This window comes from Parus major, chromosome 10 (assembly GCF_001522545.3).
Source record: "Parus major isolate Abel chromosome 10, Parus_major1.1, whole genome shotgun sequence".
Classification (NCBI taxonomy): domain Eukaryota; kingdom Metazoa; phylum Chordata; class Aves; order Passeriformes; family Paridae; genus Parus; species Parus major.
The window spans coordinates 937768-958744 of NC_031779.1; the positions used below are offsets into that span (position 1 = coordinate 937768).

Consider the following 20977-nt stretch of genomic DNA (forward strand, 5'->3'; position numbering starts at 1 on the left):
ACGCCGAACCCTCAGCGCTCACCCACCCTTGCATACCTCCCCAGCTCCCGCAGCCCTTTTCCACCAGATCTCCCCCGACCCCTGCAGACCACTCGCCAACCCTCATGGAGCAGCTCAGCCCGGCAGGTGCTTCAGCTTCTCTTTATTGATGGACAGTTGTGCTCTCCCACCCCAGGGCCCATCGGAGTGCTGGGTGAGGGGGCGCTCTGGGGTGGTGGGGGGACACGACTAACACAGGAGACAACGCTGTGAGGGGAGCACGGGAAGCTCTGTGCATGGAGCCAACACCCTTCCCCTGCCTCCATCCCCAAAACAACCAGCTGAGAAAGGCTGCATCTGCCTTGGATTGGGTCTGGGGAGGCATGTACAGGAGGGGGGAGTAGCAGCTTGCCTCGAGCAAGGAGGGGTCCAGTAGAACTGCTGACCACACATTGCCTCTCCCCTTCCCCAAAACCCCACACCAGGGCCAGGGAAAGGGACATTTCGCACCCCGAGGACAGTCACCAGGAAAGAGGAGTCCCAGCAGCACGCAGGAACCTCCTACGCTGACTCCAACACATATCAAGGCAGGACTTTAACTACAGGAAGAGGTTTTTTAAAAAACTAAACACTTCAAGTATTTTTTTTTTTAGTGATTTAAGGTCTCTTGCCCCTGCTGCTGCTGCACTGGGTGGTGTTTAGCAACCTACATCCACTCTAGGGACAAGGAGAACAGCGCAAGCGATGGCTGGTCTACTGCAAGGGGAGACTGAGCAGTGGGAGGGGAATGGGGCGGTGGGAGGGGAGTGGGGCAGGGGAAGGAAGGCCCAGTGGGCGTTCAGGGTACGGGCACCACACGCATGGTGTTGGTGTAGCCAGAGCCAGGGCGCCAGCCCGTCAGCACGATCACCAGGTCACCGGTCTTGAAGAACCCTCGAGCTTTGCCTAGGAGAGAAGAGGGAGGCATCAGAGCCCAGTCTCCCACCCTGTCTCCTTGCCATGGGGCAGCAGTGCTTATCACCTGCTCCCCAAGCCACCGAGGCTGCCTGTGTCATGGTAGTTGTGGCACCAAGAGGGTATCAAAACCACACCTCCCTGCTGCCCACCCATCTGACACCTTTCTCTGCGACAGAGCTCAAAATTCCACAGCACAGGATTTGGAGGGGGTGCAAGACAGAGTCAACCCCACTCCAGGCCTCCCTTGTTCCTCAGGAATGATGAATGTCACAGCTCCATCACTCACCACCATAAAGCCTTTTGGAAACTCCTTAAAGGCAGCTGCGCCAAACCCACCACCCCATTTCCCAATCGGACGTGGCTTCGCTCAAGCAACCACCGCCCGTTTCCTGTCCGGATCCAGTTACCACACAGGCAGCCAGTTCCTCTCTTCCCATCACAAGTCCCTATCAAGTGACCCCAAAGTACGACTTAGGTGCTCAGGGCCACCGCGTGCCACCAGAGCCATGTGCCAGGGGAGGGGGAGCACTGCCACTCACCGACATTCATGCCCAGGTTGACGCGCAGGTCCACGTCCTCGGCCCAGGCGTCCTGGGCAGGGTCTTTGCAGAGCACGGGGAAGATGCCGCGGTACAGGTGGGCCTGGCGCGCCGTCTGCTCATTGCGGGTGATGGCGATGATGGGGGCCCGCGGGCGGTACCGCGACACCAGGTGTGCCGACCTGCAGGAAAAACAGCCACCGTGGGGCTCCACACAGCCAGCACAGCCTCAGAGGGGACACCTGGAACGGCCTGTGGGAGCACAGCAGCCCCAAGGTCTGTCAGCCACGAGGACTCCCCAAAACCCCTGGGGGGACATGACCAGTCTCCACAAGAGCCACTCACCAACCAGCTTGATGCTCTGGGCTCCCAGTTAGGCTACTGAGCAGACCACCACTGGCAATCCCCACTGGTGGTGACAATCTCACCTCCCAGCTTAGCAAGTGCCATCAGGGTATTTTGGTCCCCGAACAAGCCTTTACTTGTCTCTGTTGCTACGTTAGGGTGGCGAGGTGCCATTTATTCTGGCCTCTGCAAGCAGGCCTTGGCATCTCAACAGGGGTCCCTGAAAGTTCCCTGTTTTGAGGAGCTCCCGGTTTTCAGGGTGGAAAGAGCCAGTGCCAGCAGTGCTGCCCAAAGCATGCCAAGGAGGAAGCCATCTGCCTCCCAGACACCTACTGAAGCCAGCAAACAGGCCAGTTCCTCCACACAGAGCTCTGCTCCTGCACCCCATGGGAAGCAAATGCAACAGAGGCCAAACTTTATACTGGGAAGTTGGGCACAAAGTCTTTAAAATGCCTTAAAAATAGCAGCAGCAGCACAGCCTGGGTGGGGACTAAACTACAGCTTTCTTTTCTCTGAGCACTGCTGAGGGAGAGCATCTGCAAACAGACAAATTCAAACTGCAAGGCTGTGGCATCTGCAGCTTCATCTTCCCAACAGACATGCTGGTGTGTCTCCACTTGCTTTTGCAGCCTTGTTTAGTGGAGCCAAGCTCAGCAACACTCAGAAGCAAAATTTGCTGCTTAAAGCAGGGGCCAGCAGACTGCTCCAAGCACCCAACCACACGTGCCAGCTCTCAGACAATCCTTCCCACGCTGTCCAAGCTGCCTCCCTAGAGATCCGGGAGATTCAGGTACTCACAAGAGTTAACCAAATCCACAGCTAAAAATATTCAAATATCAGAGTTCAAATATCTTTAAAAAGGTCAAGTGTAAGGTTGGAACAGATGACAAAGAAACATTAGAAGCACAAGGGTATCCAGAACTCAGTGCTTACAGTTCCCTCCTGATCTCTGCAGAAAGTAATTTTCTGCTCACAATCATTTGAAGCTGTACATTTTGGTGAAGGTTTCACCGGTGGTCCACATCTTCGGGTAGGTGGTGCCCAGAATACACAAGCACACCTCTGCTGCTGCACTACTGTTTTGGTGTGAATCCAATGTGAGAAATCCTGACTTCCTTCCAGAAAGCAGTCTGAGACTTATGGTCGGACATGCTTTGGGAGCAGGCAGCCCAGTTCCTCTAGATGGAAGAGCTAATCCATGAGGCTCCAGCTCCCATTCCTCAATTGGACGAACCAGTCTCTGCTTGGCAGCTGTCACCGTTGCTGGACAGAAATCCCAAACTACATTGTTCCAGCACATTTCACCGGCAGCCACTGAGCTCATCTGTTGCCTCCCAGATGCCTGTCTGTGCAGAGAGATTACCTGTAGGCAGGCACAAGAAATCCTGGAAGAGGACATTTCCAACACTTTCCATTTCCCTGCCTACCAATTCCAGGCTGCGCAGTCCCTCTTCGCCCCTTGGGCTCAGGCAAGCAGGGCTGATGACTGTAAAGTCCAGCAAGGGACCAATAACTTAGATGCTGCTACAAAAGGCCAAAGCCTTGATTTTAAAAAATGAAATAGATTCTGCATTCACTGAACTTCTGCCTCACTGTTACATTGATGATTTCTTGCCAAGAAGTTTGAATTGAAGCTGCAACACTTATTTTCCCTTGGCTCTTCCAGCTGGCGCCACTGCCACTTGCAGCAGTGAGGGGAGGCTGGGCTCGGAGCTGGTGCCACGCTGGCAGAGGCAGGCCGAGGACTCGGAGCATAGGGATGTGAGTGTCCATCTCCCGAGGAACCAGCGCTGCAGGCACCACCAGAACCTGACTCCACTGGTCTCTCAAAGCCACATTTTTGGGCTTCTCCTTCCCCCACCCTGTGACACAGCAGGCTTGACCTGGGGGCAGTGTCCCCTCCTACCTTCCAGACTTGGTGAGGACAATAATGGCCCCGCTGCAGCACTTGAAGGACGCTTCCACAGCGCCAACTGCAGCGGCCTCAGTGGGGTCGCAGTTGAGGGGGGTCAGACGACGCAGTTCCTCAAACAACTGCCTGTGAAAGATGGCGGCTTCGGCCTCCCGGGCAATCTACAAGAGCAACACGCGTTCGGAGACAACACTCACGGCAGGCACTCGGGCACGGGGCAGGGCGAGGTGCTCCAGCACAGGCTGCCACATCCCAGCTGCCAGCCTTGGACACTGCCATTAACCAGCAAGCTCAGACTTAGCTCATCCCTGCAGAGGAACCGCTCCGTTCCCGAGGGCTCCTTTTGGCACGGTGGCACCTCGCCCTGTCAAGCCCACTCTCAGGTGACACTCATGCCAACTGCCAGGCACTCTCGCTCTGCTCCTGGCCTGCTGGGGTCCCTCCCTGGCACAGGGTTAGCTCACATGGCTGTGCTTACATGAGGTTGGCACGGGCAGCGAGCAGCTGGCCAGGGACTGCAGTGTTAGAGTGCAGTGTGTTTTGCCACAGAAAGGGCCGGCCCAGGCCCCCTCTCTGAGCCCTACCTGCCGGACTCGGTCAGGACTAGCAGGGCTGCAGCTAAGCACTTAAAAGAGGCCTCCACCGCGCCCGCCGCCATGGCATCGGCAGGGTCCCTGTTGTTAACATTGAGGCGTAAAATTTCTTCGAACAGCTGACGATGAAACATTGCGGCCTCAGCCTCGCGGGCGATCTGCAGGCCCGAGTGGGAGGGAAGGAGAAGAACAGAGGAAAGAAGGAAAGATATACCAGAGGAATATGAGACACATTAACTTGCTTAATTGTCATAGTAACGCATGCAAGAGGGTATTAAGATTAAGCTGTGAAGCTTTCTGGCTCTCAGGTTTTGATTTTGCTAAGATTCACCATACCGTGGTAGGCGAAACCATCCTGGCAGGCCACAGTCACTGGGATGGCATTCCAAACACGGCATTTTTGTTGCATTTGGGAGTTCCACGGAGCAGGCAAACATAAATTACTTTTCAAGGGCCAGAACAAGCCAGCCCAGAGCCAGACCATGCTTTGTCATGGCTGCTTATGACTTCCTTGAGAGACTCTTATGCCACCTACCTGCCTGCCCATGGTCTTGCTCGCAATTCTGTAAGAGGAATTCTCTCCTAGGCTCCCAACACCAGAGTGCTGCTGGAACAGTTTCCATGAAGCCAACATGCCAGCAACACGCTTTGAATGTTACCCCTGAAGGCAGGAGACTGTTCTCTCCTTGTTACATTTAGTTTAACTTTAGAGTCAGTGAAGATTTGGCTTACCTTGAGAGCAAACAAAGATTCACTTTGAGAGCCTATAAAGATTTATTTTAACCTGAGAGTCAATAAAGCTTAACATTCAAGTGGGATACTAACTTCCTTTTGGTAACAGGGAAATAAACAGGAACAAGTCTTCCTTATCAGGTTGTCACAGTGCAGATGTTGGGGGTGTTTGTAGAGCGCCAGATATGGACAGATGAGACAGAGGCAACTAAAGGCTTTGTGTTCTGGCTGAACGTTGGCAACAGCTTCAGCAACCTGCTCATCCCCGGATCCTGGGAATCATCACGTTTAATCATCTCAGAAGGCCTGACAACCCGATAAAGAAGGCTTGCAGAGACTAGAAAAGCATGCAAAGGTTCATGATCTTCTCAAGGACAACTTTACTCAGTTATTCCACAAAGTGAGCAGCCGCTACACAAAGCATGACAAGTTCATGTGAAATTAGACTGATGTGCCATTATAGTGAAAGCTCTGGAGTTAGAAAAATCAGAATTTTGCTACTCTAGTGTTAATCAATTGTTTTATGTGATGTTGGGAATTATTCCTTCCACAGTTATCAGTTTAAGCCAAAGTAGTTAAGTATCTTAGGTCTAAAAATAACAGGACACAGGCAGCAGGCTGGAACAGCAGGCCAGTGCCAACTTGTCCTAAAGCATTTTGTTACTGCTGGATTTAGATAAAAGGGGAGTATTTGCATCACAACACTTACTCCAAATGCAGGAGCTGGAAGCCTGGCACTTTATTTTCAGCTCCTGGTACAAAGGCAGCAGCTCCATGTAACACAGAGAGCAAACCTGATTTTAGAGAGAAGCCTGCACTCCCCAGGTGTAATGGAACGTGGGAATACAGGAGTCTGCTTTGACAGCGGCTGCACAGGGGCACAGCAATCCTTAACTTCACCCCACAGTTGGATCTGCCCAGGCAGGAATAGCTGTAGAGGGTTTCCAGTTGGTGCATGGGTAGAGATACCAGGGAGGTGGAAGAAAGGAAAATGGAGAGGCTGTTTAAACCTTGGTCCCATCAGGCAGCATAGCATGGCCAGGGTGGGCTTTGAAGAGTGGATGCTGTAGTGGAACAGCAAGGATGCCCACTCCCACCTTCGGCAATCAGCCTGCCCAGCATTTGGAAGCTTCCTACTCCCACTTTGGATGGTAACATCCACCTGCTCCAGCCATGCTGCAGATCCCCAGACCATGGTTACTCAGGACATTGTTTTTGGGTTTGACTAACAACAAGCGAATCAGTTCCCAGGAAAGATCCTCACTATACTGGCATTTGCTCCTACCATAAGAGTCGGCACCTTGCTGCCTGGAACATCTTACATTTAGTCAATCTGTATTTCAATTTCTGCAGAGTGTTAAAATCTCCAGTGCTTCTCCAGGGGCCCTGGTGGAATGAACACCATGCCCAGGTCTGCAGGAAGAGGGAAGCACATGCAACAGATCCTCAAATCAGGCTACAGGTACAACACAAGCTGCTCAGACCAAAGAATTAATGCCAGGATAGAAACCCAGGTGTAAGGTTTGCTGCAGCAAGGTCCCAAGTCTTGGTAGACAGTCGATCCTTGTGATTTAGGGGTTGGAAAAGGAGGGAGAAGCTTTAAGATGCTGTTAGCGTTCAGCCTGTAAAGGAGCACCACTGCCCAGTGATCATAAGTTGTATTTTGCATTTGCCTCGTGCAAAAAACACCACTCTGTATTGAGGTAAAGGATGTTTAGGTAACACACTGCAAACCAACACTGGCTGAGTTGAATAACCTATAGAACCTGAACTACAAATAAAACTGGTGAGAGTTAGAACTTGTTAGTTACCACTGCTGTGATTCACAGCGTTGGTAACTGGGGAGCACCAACGCTCACAGGTACTTGACATCAGGCTTTTATTAGCTGAAACACAAACTTGAAGCAGAGCAGAGGTTTCTGGCAGTTCAGGCATGTAAAAATATGGTGCTGTCAGTACTCATGCAACAAACCCCCCAACCCCCCGCACACAGCAGGTGCTGAATGCAACAGTACTGTAAATCACCCTCAGGAGCCTCCCCACCCCCTCCCACGCAGGACTCAGCAAAAACCTTTCATTATTTATAGATAAACTGCCTAAAGCAGCTCCTTGACCCTGCAGAAGTTTAAGGCATTTAATATGCCACTGCACTTGGATGGCATTGCAATTGCAACGTCGCTGCAATTGCAGGACATTGGATTACATTTCTGTTGAAGTAATGGCAAAAAGAAATGGGAAGTTTTACAGCTCAGTATTGCAGAGCAGCTTCCAGCTCTGCTTGGCAAGTCTGGAGCACACAAAGTGAGATGCCAGGCCCTCAGGACCATGTTTGTTCAAAAAAAATCACACACAGCAGAGTGTGAGTAAAGAAATGGCTACTTTAGGCAGCCAGGTCCATTTAGGCCTTTGAGTGGCCAGCTCAGGTGGCCTGGAGCAAGGTGGTCCTGTCCCCAGCAGGGCAGGGCAGGGCAGGGCAGTACTCACAGCGTGCTGCATGCGCACAGCCTCGAGGGGATAGTCTCCCTTGGCTGTTTCCCCGGAGAGCATGATGCAGTCCGCTCCGTCCAGGACAGCGTTGGCGACGTCGCTGCCCTCGGCACGTGTTGGGCGAGGCTTCTTGATCATGCTTTCCAGCATCTGGGAGAGAACAAACCCACAGGGATCAACACACTGCCAGAAGAAGCAGCTGAACTTCAATACTCCTTGTGGCTTGGGCAGAAAGTGGGATGCAACCTAAAGACTCCAGGAGTTCTCCATGGGTATGGAACAGAGAAGGGGGCTGGTCCCTAAACCAGCTTTGATTCAAAACCTCCACCAGTAAGGAGAACATTCCATTTTACTCCCATTTCAAACACATTCTCAAATTCGGGGATTTTATCATCTAGAAGTCATAAAGAGCAGGATCTGCACCAATGAAGTCACCTTCCCCCAACACAAGATTTCAAATCCTTTATGTACAGGGTAGTAAACTCAGAACAGTTAACTCCACCAGCCATCTAAGCATCCCCACTTAAAAGAGTGGAAAACAGAACAGCTTTCCATCAGGTTATGACTTCCTAATCCCTTTCCACACCCCAAATCTGGCCAGTTCTCCTGTCTTCCTCAGGTGCTCAGCTTCCCCTCAGCTGGAGCTCACCACTTGTTTAACACCATGGGACACTGCCTGAGGCTGTGTTCCAGCTGCATTTCTGTAGCAATACGGGAAAAAGGAGCATATGCCTACAGAAATCCAGAACCTTCTTTAATGACTGGTGTCTAAAGACAGTCTTCACCTTCCACAGCCTGTGTGTAGAGCAAGGACAGCCAGGAAACCAGTCCTCCCAGTGCTCGAGGACTGTGCACATGATCCCTACCACTCCCAGAAAAACGAGATGGATCCTTTACTCAGTTCCTTCTTAAGCTGCAGTGTGGGTACACTTTCTAAGAGATCTGGGAACCCCAGCAAGCCTTCCCTGTCAGGCAGGGATGTGCTGCCACAAGATGCCAAGGAAAAGCATGTGCCATTCTTCCCACGACTTTCCAAGGGCAGCCCCAAAGGCTCATTACTACACAATCTTTTGAGGTGTAGAACCTTTGGCAAGAGGTCCTGTAATCCAATTGGAAAAGATCCCAAACACAGAAACACCTAAATATGAGCTCTTCAGCTATGAGCAAAACTTTTCTGCATCTCACTCTTTAACCAATGCCATCAACCCATGGCAATGCCCCCAGCATTCCCTCCCAGCCAGACTCTGGCAGTAAGGAGCCTAAGGTGGCACTTGCAGTACCTGAGTGGCACAGATGATAGGTTTGCCAGCCCTGTTGCAGCGCCCAATCATCATCTTCTGGGCGAGGAAGACTTTTTCAGCCGGGATCTCGATTCCCAGGTCACCGCGGGCCACCATAATGCCATCGCTGGCCTCCATGATCTCATCAAACCTGACAGCAAGAGAAGAGCTGTGTTATCCCATTTGTTCTGCAAAGCACCTTCCCATCTGTCTGTCCTCTGAAAGGAGCACATATGCTTTGCATGGCTGTTTGGGTTCCTGCAATGCCAAGGAAAGAGGAAGAAAACCAGGAGCAAGGCACAGCACATATTCAGTGCTACACAAAGCTGTCTGAAGCTACAGCAAGGGAGTGTGAGTTGCTGGATTTCAGTGTGACAAACTCAAAGCATCCCCTGCACAAGTCTCACCTGCGCACACCCTCATGGTTCTCGATCTTGCTGATGATCTTGATGTTCTTTCCCTTTTCCCCCAGCACCTTCCTGACAGCGTGGACATCAGAAGCCTTGCGGATGAAGGAAGCAAACACCATATCCACGTTCTGCTCCACACCGAATTTTAGGTCCTGAATATCCTTTTCAGAGACAGCGGGCAGGTCGACGGCAGCACCAGGCAGGTTCACGCCCTTCTTGCTGCCAAGCATGCCGCCGTTCTCAATCTCCGTCATAACATAGTCCTTCCCTGAAAAACGTGTTCCCATGGTCAGTGTCTATGGGACAGCTCCTGCTACCAGCTCCCACACCACCTCCCTGCCTGGGAACTGCAGTGCCAACAGTGGCACACGCGATAAAAAGCACATCCCAGCTCTTCAGAGCATTTCTGTACCACATGAGCTTGCAGTTTACCCTTGGGAACACGATAGATTGGTCTAAAACAACTTCCAGGCTGTTCCTGGATAAGATATCAGCTGTTCCCTGCAGGAGGTTGGGATTGCCTCCCCCAAGAAAAGCTAGCAGGCTGCAGTTTTGCACACAGAGCCCTGCAACATCAAACTGAGCACCCCAAAAGCCTCACTTCCCACTCCCTACATGCTCACAGATTGCAGGCTTGAGGCTAGAGCAATTTAGGCAGCACTATAAAGGGAGTATTATGGAAGCAACCTTGGCTCTACATTACCAGTTAAAACTAGTTCTGTCTCTAGCTACAAAGCTCAGGGTCTGTGCTGTAAAACTAGTTAAAACCTGCATTAAGAGCATGAATTAGCCTGGCTGATCATGAGTGGTATGGCCCTACCACATGTTCCCCTTTGAAGATGAGGTTTAGATGCCAGCCCAGTGAAACCCAGCTGAAGCTAGTTTTTGGAAAGTTCCTACACTTGAGATAGAGAAATTTAGCTCAAAGTCTCACTACCATCAGAAACTATGTTCTCCTTTCTTCAACACACACCTGCAAGCTAAGAAACAGTTACTGGAGGGAAAAGTACAAGTATGTCCTAAGGAAAACCCAAACAGGCAAAGCTGGAATGGCCATTACCCACCTTTCTCCTTCACCAGCAAAGAAATCAGACCATCATCCACATAGATTTTGCTGCCAACTTCTACAACTTTGATGAGATTCTTATAGTCCAACCAGAGCGTGTTCTCATCACAGTTCTCCATGAAGGCATCATCCAGGGTCACTTTGAGCTTTGCGCCCTTCTTCAGCTCTACTTCTGCTGTGCCACTCTGTGCGACAACAAAACCAGTAAAAACCAGCACACCACCACCTCCCAGCAGTTTGTCAGAACTTCTGGGAGGTGGTTTGTTACCTTGTTTCCTATGGTGCTTTTTTGGCTTGGAAATGTCCACAGGCTTAACAGAGTATCCAGTCTATGTGGTGAAAAACATGGGATAAAAAAAAAGCAACTTACTCCCTTAATGAGTCCAGTTCGGATTTCAGGTCCCTTGGTGTCCAGTGCAATAGCCACAGGTCTGTAGGTGATGGGATCAGAGGCAAAGCTCTCTGTAGCTTCTCGCACATTCTTGATTGTGCCCTCATGATACTGGCAAGAAAAGAAAAAAGATGGAAATGTAAAGCTGGTTCTACTCTGCTGCTTACAGAAAAGACCCCTGTGCACCCCAGAGGCTGTCCAAAAAGACAATTCTGCTCTAACTTTCAGTTCTACCTTCAAAATTAAACCCATTTTTATTTATATATTTATATATATATTTTATATATATATTAATTTATTTATAAAATTTAACCCAAAATTTAAGCTTCCAGTAAAGCAGAGTGCAAGGATACACCTGGCATGAAGATACTTCCTGCCATGAAGGTGGAGTCTGGAAGTTATCTGGTGTGCCCACAGCACTAATTCCATAGGGACAATTCAAGGACACAGTCCCAAGGTCCAGCTGAAGTCATTTTCCATGAGGACACACATCTGCCACCTGAAGATGGCTCACCAGCCAACAAAAGTAACTTTTCCAAAAGCTTTCCTATGTTGCCTATTCAACACACCACAATACAGCAGCAGCAGCTGTGTGCACTGAAAGACACCTGATAGCAGAAGAATGTCACAGTGCCACCGACAGCTGTGCTCCTCCTCACAGCAGAGCAAGGGAAGATGCCTCTCCACACTGCCAGCTCCCACACACACTTCCAGCCTGAGCCACTATGAGCCCTGCAGGTCAACAGGCTTTTCATTCTTTGGCCTAAATTCCCACAGATAAAGGATTTGCTAAAAGAATGTTAACTGTGTAAATATTTACAGTTTATTTCCAGAGTCAAAGCAATCACAGACAGTTCAATACTCCAGCACCACACGCCTGGCTTCCAAACCTTGTTTGCAAGAGCATTTTGCTAAATGCTGCCAGCTTTAAGATAATTTTGTGAGAAAACCCATCCCAGCTCCCTCAAATATGCTACAGATGGCCAGCAGTTTACTTTGCTTGTTTAAACAACATTAAGAGATAACCTTAACTACCTACAGCTAGTAAGAGTTGTGTAACACTTGACAGACTTTAGTAGGTAAGACATAGCCTTTCCTCTCTGTGCCACATGGACTGATGAAGTTTGACCTGACTCATCTGGAACACCCGGTCTCCTCGTGCCAGTCACCCACCCCAACACGAGCCCTCCACACAGACTTCAGTAAATCAGGGATGATAAGCCAGCACCAGGAAGGTGAGGCTGGAAAAAGCCATACTAAAGTTTGCATGTGTGCCCTTTAGCCAGAAATACTTCACAGCTGATAACTCTTTATAGCAGAAAAATGAGTCAGTTTATTGACTGAGTGTGCAAGATGGGAACGAGATGGCCCTGACCCTTCCAGGCACTGCAGCTGGGGTGGAAGCAGCACAGAAAACGAGCCCTGACAGTGCCACAACACCCATCTGAACCCAGCCTCCTGGGGTTTTTCCATTTTAGCTTGATATCCAGGATTAACTGGCTCCTAGGGAATCTGACTTTCTGAAGAGTTACACATGCAGAACAGGAATGCAGGCAGAGCTGGAGGTAAAAGCCATTTTTATTCTATGTAAAACAGAGCCAGGCAGGTGCCAAAGCACCTCTGTTAAAGCTCAAACTCTGGTAAATGCTTTGGGGTGGACACAAGAACTGAAGCACCTGTGACAGATGGAAACTCTTTGGGGCTTCACTGGAAACTGGGACGTTTTGGAGGAGCTAGGAGTGGACACAAACTTAGCACTGGATGTGGCTGATGGTCACACTCTGCAGGTGACAGACACACCAGTGCCTGCAGTCAGCTTTGTTGGTGTGAAATGTACAATTAGATGTCACACAAAGCAGGAAAACCTCAGCCAAGCTCACAGACTGCAGCAACTGGGAATTCTCATGGGGTGAGAATTCCCAGCTTCAGCCTGGCCACCAACTCCCTGACATGCCACCTGGCCCAAGAGCCACCCAGATTCAACTCCTGGGATGCACCTACTCCACACTATTCTTCCTCCAAGCTGATTTCCCAACTGCAAGGCATAACACCATCCCAGTGTGGTTAGTCAAGGTCTGATGGCTGCCCACAGTTAAGTATCAGCCCTTTTGAGCCTGACACGGCCCTGTGCCCATTAAAGGCCACCAGGGTGAAAGGCCAAGCTGTTACACAGCACGAGGCTCATGGGTCACTATGTAAAGCCACCTACAGCTGCTACTGGGTGACATTTTAAAAGCTGGAAAGCAGCCAAGGTCAGAAAAAAAAAAAAAAAAACTCAGCAGAATGGGATCCTCAGCTCCTCCAGTATCACTGAGGATCTCAGCTATTTATAGCAATAGGGCTTGACTGTCATGGAGTGTTGATTTCTTTTGACCTTATTCAAAGCTCACCACACCACGTCCCAGGCCCTATGGTGGGATCTTCCAGAGTGCCAGGAACACACCCGGAGCAGCTGCTTAGCCAGAAAACCCAGGAGCCCATTCTTCCCACTGGGCACAGTAATTACAACAAATCACTAATAAGAGATGTATTTTGATCAGGGTTATTCATTGATCGCCTGCTTGCGAAATCCCCAGCAATGGAACAAGAAGTGAGATTAACTGATAGTGTGACCTCCTGCAAAGGTGCTAAACAGGGACAGGTCTTCTCAGCTTCTGCTGCTCACCAGGAATCAGCAGCTCTGGGAATAGCACAATGTGAGGAAGAACTGAAGGATTTCATGGCAAGTAGTTGGCACACAGTGTCAAATACCAGTTACCTGTCTCCCTGCTACAAGGCAGGGTGAGGAATTTAATTGCTTTCAAAATTGCTCAGAAAATACACTTCAATATTATCATTGGCTCAGTATGTACAACCAGCATGCTTTGCCCAAAGGCAGCTATTTGACCTTCCCACACCAAGGATGGTCTGGATGAAGCAGGGTTTCCCTTCTCCCTGAGGGACAGGATCAGCAGACACACATGGGCTGCAGCAGCTCAGGCCCCAGCCTTACCTCATGGGTGCCGTGAGAGAAGTTGAGGCGGGCAACATTCATTCCAGATTTAATCATTTCCTTCAGTTTGTCCACAGAGCGGGAGGCCGGGCCTAGGAGGAAGAAACAGTTTGAACATTAACTTTGGAAAAATAATGAGGTAACCCACACAGACCAGGTTGATTCATGTGGAAAAGAAAAGGTAAATGGATACAGCATTGCTCAGCGTTGCAGCAGCAAATATTGTTTTAACTTGCCCACGGAGTGCAGCAGAACCCAAGCGATTCTCATTTCACTGGATGCTGGATTCACTCCCAGCAATAACAGAAGTTAGGCAAATATGGGGAAGTCATGATTCTTCACCACACAAGTTCAGCCCTGGCAAGGGATGAAAGCCAGATCCCTCTCACAACTTCCCTAAAAAGTTTCACCAAGGTGCGGGCTCCGAGCTGCAATTCTCTCCTATCTAGGAATGGCCTACCAATGGTGCAGATGATGCCAGTGTTTCTGGCGATGGTTGGCTCCGAGTCGATGTCCAGGCGGCACATGTGCTCCAGGAAGGTGTCTGCCATGGCAGCGTGCAGCTGCTGGGTCTGGATGAAAGCGGTCCCTGCATCGTGGTGCTTCGACATGGTCACTCGATTCCTGTGTCTGCAAGGGAAGAAAGTGGTGCCAGGTTTGGGAATCACCCACCCCAACTTGCCCATCAAGCAGAGACACCAAGACAACCATGAGATGAATATGGAGGTAACAAGAAAGCTGCTACTGGGTCAAACTATCTTTATGTTCCTATTTGAGAGTCCTAACAGGCAAGGCACATTTCTATTTCCATGTCATCCCCCACATGGACCACCCAAAGCTCACCTGCCTTCTATGCAGATGTTCCCTTCATAGCTTCTCTTCATTGCCAGTCTTCCCTTGGAGCTACACAACGCAACAAAATTCAAGCACTTGAGTGCACAGGCAGAGGTTCTGCCTCCTCCCTCCCAGCTTTCCGCTCATTTCTCCTACAGGCCTCAAGTGCGCTTCCCATCCCACCTGGGAGCGGGGCAGCTCAGCGCTGGCGTGACTGCAGCACAGCCGGACACGGGCAGCCTTCTGCCCAGGAGCACCTAATCACAGCAAAGTCCACATAAGCCTAAACCCCATCCTTTAAGCCTGGACAAGTGAGCAGACTTGAGTTGATTAAACACAACACTTTGGCAGAGAACACATAGAAGACTGGAGATGTAATACATTTAGAGTCCCTCTTTGACTGAAGATGCTGCAGGTCTCCCCTACCCCCTGCACTCCCCTTCATCCACAGCACCAGAAATTTCTTGTACAGTTTAAAACTGGTTGTATTTTTTAACATTTGGATTAAAAAAAACTCTTAGAACTCAGGCTGTTTGCCTTCTCTGAACTACAGAGTCCCCACAACAGCAGGCCCAACCTATTTTTCAGGAACCTATCCTTCAAAGAAGAAGCTGAGCTGAGGCTAACAGTCCACTGGGATGGGAGAACACTCATTTTATAGCAGTACCGGGTGCCCCAGGCATTTCTAATTGCAATAATTGTGTTCTCAGGTAGTAGTGGCAACTCAAAGCTTTGTCCCTCGGACCTGCCCAGGCTAAAATCCTAGCATTACCAAAGCCTCTGGGAAAAGAGTGATGCAAGGTGGTGACTATGGTGTAGGCAGATCACTCATTTTGCCTTTAAAGATTGGTTTAACTTCCAATTCCATGCCCTGGGCACATGGGTGACACTCAGAGCGGGCATGAGCCACCTTCATCTCCAAGATGTGCTTATAGCAACATGGGCTGGGGCTCAGCTAAAAGCTGGAACAGAGCAGTTCTAGAGTTGAGCTTTTGTTCAGCCCACCCCAGGCAAACAAAGCCCACCAAAAAACCACGGCATGAAAGGCACACACCAGCCAGCTCAGCACATCCAGCTTTGACACAGGCACCAATAAACCCAAAAACTCTGCCTGAGCTGGCAGGATTGAGCACAGTGAGGGTCAGACCATACCCTGCCAGCCTGCCTGGTGTCATCCTGTGCTGCCTGGCCCTGATGCTCCTCCCCTGCTCCGCAGCCCAGCCCTTCCTCTCCTACGTGCAGATCCTCGCGCAGGCAGCCCTGACTCACCCTCACTGTGCTGCCATGCGCCACAGAGCAGCCAGGCCAGCAAAAACCATAATTTGACCTGGCAAAGCCTCTTTTCCCTCAGCCCTGCCAGAAGCTGCTGAATCACCGGAGTCACTACAAGAAGGTCTGCCCACATAAAAAGCCCAAGAAAGTCTCATTATTATAGGAAAACCCTCTGGTCAGTCCTAAAACATTGTGTTTCAGCCCTCTAACACTTGCTGTTGCACCCTCCGACACTTGCAGAGCAGTGTCAGCTTCCTCAGATGCCAAAAAAAACAAGCCTTTGCTGGGAAATCACCTCCACGCACAGGGAATCAGGTTTGCACAGCTTCTAGGAACAAGAGAAACACTGAACAATGGTATCCCAACACGGAAACTGTGGCCAGAGCACAACTTGGAATAAATAAAAATATTTTATACTTTATAAAAAATAGTCAAGCAAATTCTCCCTGCCTCATGGAAATCCCCCACCCACTCAAGTAATTTGCAAATATAATTTTAACGCCCTTAAAGTCTTCATAATGAGAAAGGAAAAGTTCACTTTCCAGCAGTTCAGAGGGCTCAGAAAAATGAAGCGCAGACAGTGACCTTGTCCAGGGGTGAGAGCAGAAACGCAGGAGCCAGAAAGTATCCCAAACACCCATGTGTCCACAGCACCGTGCCCACGACCACCAAGAGTCGTCTTAGTACTCCCTCCTGCCTTCCTTCACCGTGCATTGAACAAGGCATCGACTGAATTTTACTGGAATGACCAGTCTCATATTTATAACAGGAATGCCTGGCATTTCCCACTACTCTGCTTTTTTTTAACATCAAACAGGGGAGCAAAGACTTCAAGGACACCAGAAAACACAAGAGCACTCAGTCAGGGCAGAGTGAGGGGAGCTGAGCAATATCCTACAATGCCTGAATGTTTCCAGCACTGAATAAACCCAAATTCATTCCTCAAGGAGTAACGATTAAATCCCTGAATTTATTACTTGACCTGCCCATTCTTCAGGCAGGGTGTCCCAATGATGCCTGGTATCTCCACAGCTCCTGAATATTCCAGAGTGAGCCCTTTGAGGTCGGGACTGGGTTTTACTGTAGCCAGGTGACTAATTCCAGCCAGCTCACCCCATGGGCCAGATGAGAGAAAGCCTAAAATCATGGTTTCTCCAGATATGCCCCTTGGGGATAGAGAAAGGAGAGGAAGCAGCAATCCCCACCCAGGCAATCCCCACGCAGGGCCAAGTCTTTGCTGTTACTGGTGACAAAGGGAAGTAAAACCTGCAGCAGGGGCTGTCCCCAGGCGACAGCAGCAGAGCTGTGTCATTGCCTGCAGGAATTCCAGACAGGAGGCTCCCAGGGGGTGGCGATGACTCGGGATTTACTGGTCAGTCTCACTTACACAACCTCACAGATGCTGCAGAACAAGGCTGCTCATGCCCAGTGTCCCTGCCCAGAGGCAGAAATGGTTTGAGTTAGCACTCAGGGCAGGGTTATGAAACCAGGCAGGCAGGCCTTCAGATTCCTAAAAGCAGCCTAGAAAAACATCAGCTTTGCTCATTCCAGAAGCTAAAGGCACTCAACAGAGAAATGCAGCTCTGCAAAGAAGCAGGTTTTTACCCTGGCCTGGCACCCCCTCTCCCAGGGAGGGAGGACAGCACAATCCTGCCATGAAGCTGGTGCCAAAGGTGGTGTCTCATCGTTTGGTATGGACAAAATGACCCCCCCCCCCCAAAATTCCACCCCTTTTCTGCAAGCCTGGATGGAATCCAGGAGCCACCACCTGCTCCCTGCTGGCCGACGCTCTCCCCAACATTGAGCTGCAGATCCATGGGAGGAGAGACCCACAACGGAGCTGCCTCTCCAGCTTTTTGGCAATGGGGAATCAGGAAGGTCAGGCTGGCTCTGGCACCTTCCTTGTGTGCTGCTGGCTCAGACGTGCCTTTGCTGAGCTGCCCTCCCCTGGAAGGCTTAACTAAAAAAGAGGAGGTGGCAAGCATCGGATGTTTGGTGACGAGAAAGATTTATCTCGAGGATATTTGTAGGACACACCTACAGGCTTAACCTTGCAGAGGACAAGGAGCCTTTTGGCAAAAAGCACCTGGCTGCCTTCAGGCAAGCTGTAAAAACCTGCTTTACACGATAAAAGAAAGCTTGGGGTTTTTTTTTTCCCGAATTTAACTAGGCAGAAGTGCAGACCACTGCGCTGCATCCCCACTCCAGGACGGAGAATGCTGCACGTGGCTGTGCCCCGGTACTGCAGCCCCATTCCCTACGTGCCATCCATCACCACCCGCTGCGGCTCCATCTTCCCCCCGGGAGAACAACGGCCAGGCAGGAGATAAAGGACCAAGCACGTGCTGCAGCCCGCCTGGGAAATGTCTTGCTCCCATCAAATTAAATTTTCAATTTGTTGGGTGGAAAGGGAAGTTAAGGCCGGCGGTGGATCACTCTGGCTAACAGGTTGATGGAGGTTTTAATAATAGCTTTAGATGGAAAACGGAGTAGGTAATAAAAAACGCAGGCTGCTGCACTCTCCAAGCTCTTTACCAAGTTTCTCAGAAGGGTTTCACAGGCAGAAGTCCTCGGTTCAAGCACGTGGCTCGAAGAGATGCTTACTGCTTCGCACAAAAACCTTCTGCTTAATCCGGTGATGGGCTGGAAACCTGCTGGCACCAGCCCGGCCCATTAACCCATCAAACGCCTTTGTATTAGCCAGAATTCTGCTCCATAAACGGGATCTTGGGCATGAAATTACAAGTTTTATTGTTGAATTTTTTATTTCTCTTTTTTTTTAGTTCTAATTGCACAAGTCCCTGGACGTGTCTGAGTAACCAAAAACCTCTTTGTCATCGCACCTTTGAGCCAAGGCAAGTCACGATGAGTAACAGCAAGAAAGTTAACACTTTAACGTGACAAAAACTCCAATAAAACACTGATTTTTTTGTTAACCTGGGCCTCGCCGATACGGAGTTGCCTTATCAGAACAAAGCAGGTTTTTAGAGATTGCCGTCTACTTTTAGTAGTCTGAGGAGACAGTCGGGAGGTTGCCATTGTCTGCCGACAAAAGCGCTATTCATGCCCTGGTAGCCCTCAAAAGGGGTTTAAACACGTTTGAAAGGTTGTCACAGTTCAAGAAACTGTCCAAATCAGCTGGACGTGTCTAAGCAAGCACAATTAAGGGAGAAGATTAATTCAGAAGGGGCCTTCCCTTGTCGGAGGGGGGGCCGGGAATAGGCTGCAGCATCAATGGTGGGTGCAGTGAGCCGGACGCTGATTTAAGCTGATGCCCTTCGGGGAACTGCCGGCTTTTAGTGCAGGCGCGGGGGGGCGGCGGCGGCCTAGCGCCTCACTCCGTGTGCCTCTGACTCAGCCTCGCAGCAGCTCCCCCGGCACTGCCGGGCCTGCAGGACCCGGGCTGCAGCCGCAGCGGCGCCCCGCGCTCCGGTTAACGGAACGGCCGCAGGGCACGGCGGGTCTCCCCGCTCGTGCGTGTCCCGCTCCGTTCCCCCGGGCCCTCGCACCACAGACCGGACCCTCGCCGCGACCCCGTGCCCGGTGTGGCCATTTCCCGGTGCGGGCCGCGGGGAGATGCTCGGAGCCGGCGCTCCCCGGCGTGGGACCGGAAGGGATGCTCGAAGCGGGCGATCCCGACTGCTGGGTCACGGGGGGATGCTCGGAAAGGCCGTTCCCCGGTGTGGGGGTCTCGGGGGGATGCTCGAGGAGGCAGAGGGAGAGGACGCGGGGCTGGGGCCGCCGGCGGCCACGTGGTCGGCACCGCGAGCCCCCCGCGCGCCCCCTCCTCAACCGGCCATAGGGCGCGCGCCCCCTCCCCGCAGCCGCCGCCCGGGGGGACCCTCTCCCGGCGGCGGAAACACGGGGATAACGGCAGTACCAGCGTGGCCGGCCCCACCGCTCGCCACCCCACAGGCCGCCGTTACCTGCCGCTGTCCAGTCACGCTCCTCTCCGTCCGAGCGCCGCTGCCGCTCTGCGCGCCGCCCCCACGCCCCGCCAAGGTGATCCCGGCTGGCCGCAGCACCGCCCCCAGCGGATCCCTCCGCCGCCGCTCTGGCGGGGGCCACAAGGGCGGGGCGCCGGGGCTACTTTCACGGGCGGACGCACAAAGCACGGGGGTAGCTCTGAGTCACAGCACGCGCCCGGCTGGCCAATGAGGAGGCGGCGCAGCCGCCGCGCGCGAGGACGGTGAGTGGCCGTCGCCTTAAAGGGACCGCGGCCCGGCGTGATGCTCTGTAAGGGATCGCGGCCCAACTCACAGCGAGTCCCCCAGCTCACACCAAACCTCCAGCTCACACTTTTGGGGGGGAGCAGCGGATCTGGGTGTTTTGGGGTGCTTTGGAGGGTTCTGAGACCTTCCAGAGGACACTGGGGGCCAATGTGGAATCTCTGTAGTGGGGCCACGAGGACACAGTACTGGGGACACGAGGCTGGAGATGTTGGCGACATGGTGCTGGGAACGCTGAGGACACTGTGCTGGGGTCAAGGAGAGACCGGGCTGGAGATGCTGGGGGCACAGGGGACACTGCTGGGGGCACTGTCCCAGCTGTGTGGGGACCCAACATAGACACGGTATGCCAGATCCACGAAAACCCTTGGCTGGTAATAATGGGAACCCCATGCTGGAGATAATGGGGATACGGTCCCAGAACCATGGGGACCTTTTGCCGATGACCTTGCCAGTGGCTCCACACTGACACCGTGGTGACGCTGGGGGCATGCCATTGACACGGGGACCTGTCACACAGACCCTGTGCTGGACTGTAGGGACACTGTGACAGCCATCTGGGGCTGAACTGGTCACTGCGTGCTGGGACCGCAGAGGCATCCCGGACCGGGTACATTGGGACCCTGTGGTCCATGGAGGGGACCAAAAATGGGGACACTGTGCTGGGGACACTGTGTACTCTGTGCTGGGGGCACCTGGGACACTGTGCTGGGAACACTGTGGAGCCTGTCCTGAGGACACTGGGAACACTGGGACAGACATGGAGGGGACCCGGAATGGGCACCCTGTGCTGGGGACACGGCACCTGCCTTGGACCGCGGGGTCATTGTGGGGGAGACCCAGCATGGCCGCCCCACGGGGCAGCCTGTGCTGGGACAGGGACACCGTGCTGGGGACACTCGGGACCCCGCCAGCTCCGCGTCCCCTCCGCCACGCTGCCCCGCCCCCGAGGCTTCCGG

General features: G+C 51.9%; 1 protein-coding gene across 3 annotated transcripts; it reads right to left on the minus strand.

The window, feature by feature from the left end:
- Positions 1–122: 122 nt before the first annotated feature.
- Positions 123–19822, minus strand: PKM (pyruvate kinase M1/2). 3 transcript variants are annotated; one of them, XM_015639028.2, is made up of 11 exons: positions 19716–19822; positions 14144–14313; positions 13684–13775; positions 10671–10802; positions 10299–10485; positions 9232–9502; positions 8825–8975; positions 7542–7694; positions 3727–3893; positions 1476–1657; positions 123–924 (listed from the first exon to the last, which is right to left on the minus strand). In XM_015639028.2, the coding sequence occupies exons 2-11, from the start codon at positions 14292–14294 to the stop codon at positions 818–820; spliced, it is 1593 nt and encodes a 530-aa protein (XP_015494514.1). In that variant the 5' UTR covers positions 14295–14313; positions 19716–19822; the 3' UTR covers positions 123–817. The 3 variants fall into 3 exon arrangements, with proteins under 3 accessions (XP_015494514.1, XP_015494512.1, XP_015494513.1); XM_015639026.1 differs by lacking the exon at positions 19716–19822 and adding an exon at positions 14527–14581; XM_015639027.1 differs by lacking the exons at positions 3727–3893; positions 19716–19822 and adding exons at positions 4317–4483; positions 14527–14581.
- Between the last annotated feature and the right edge of the window lie 1155 nt (positions 19823–20977).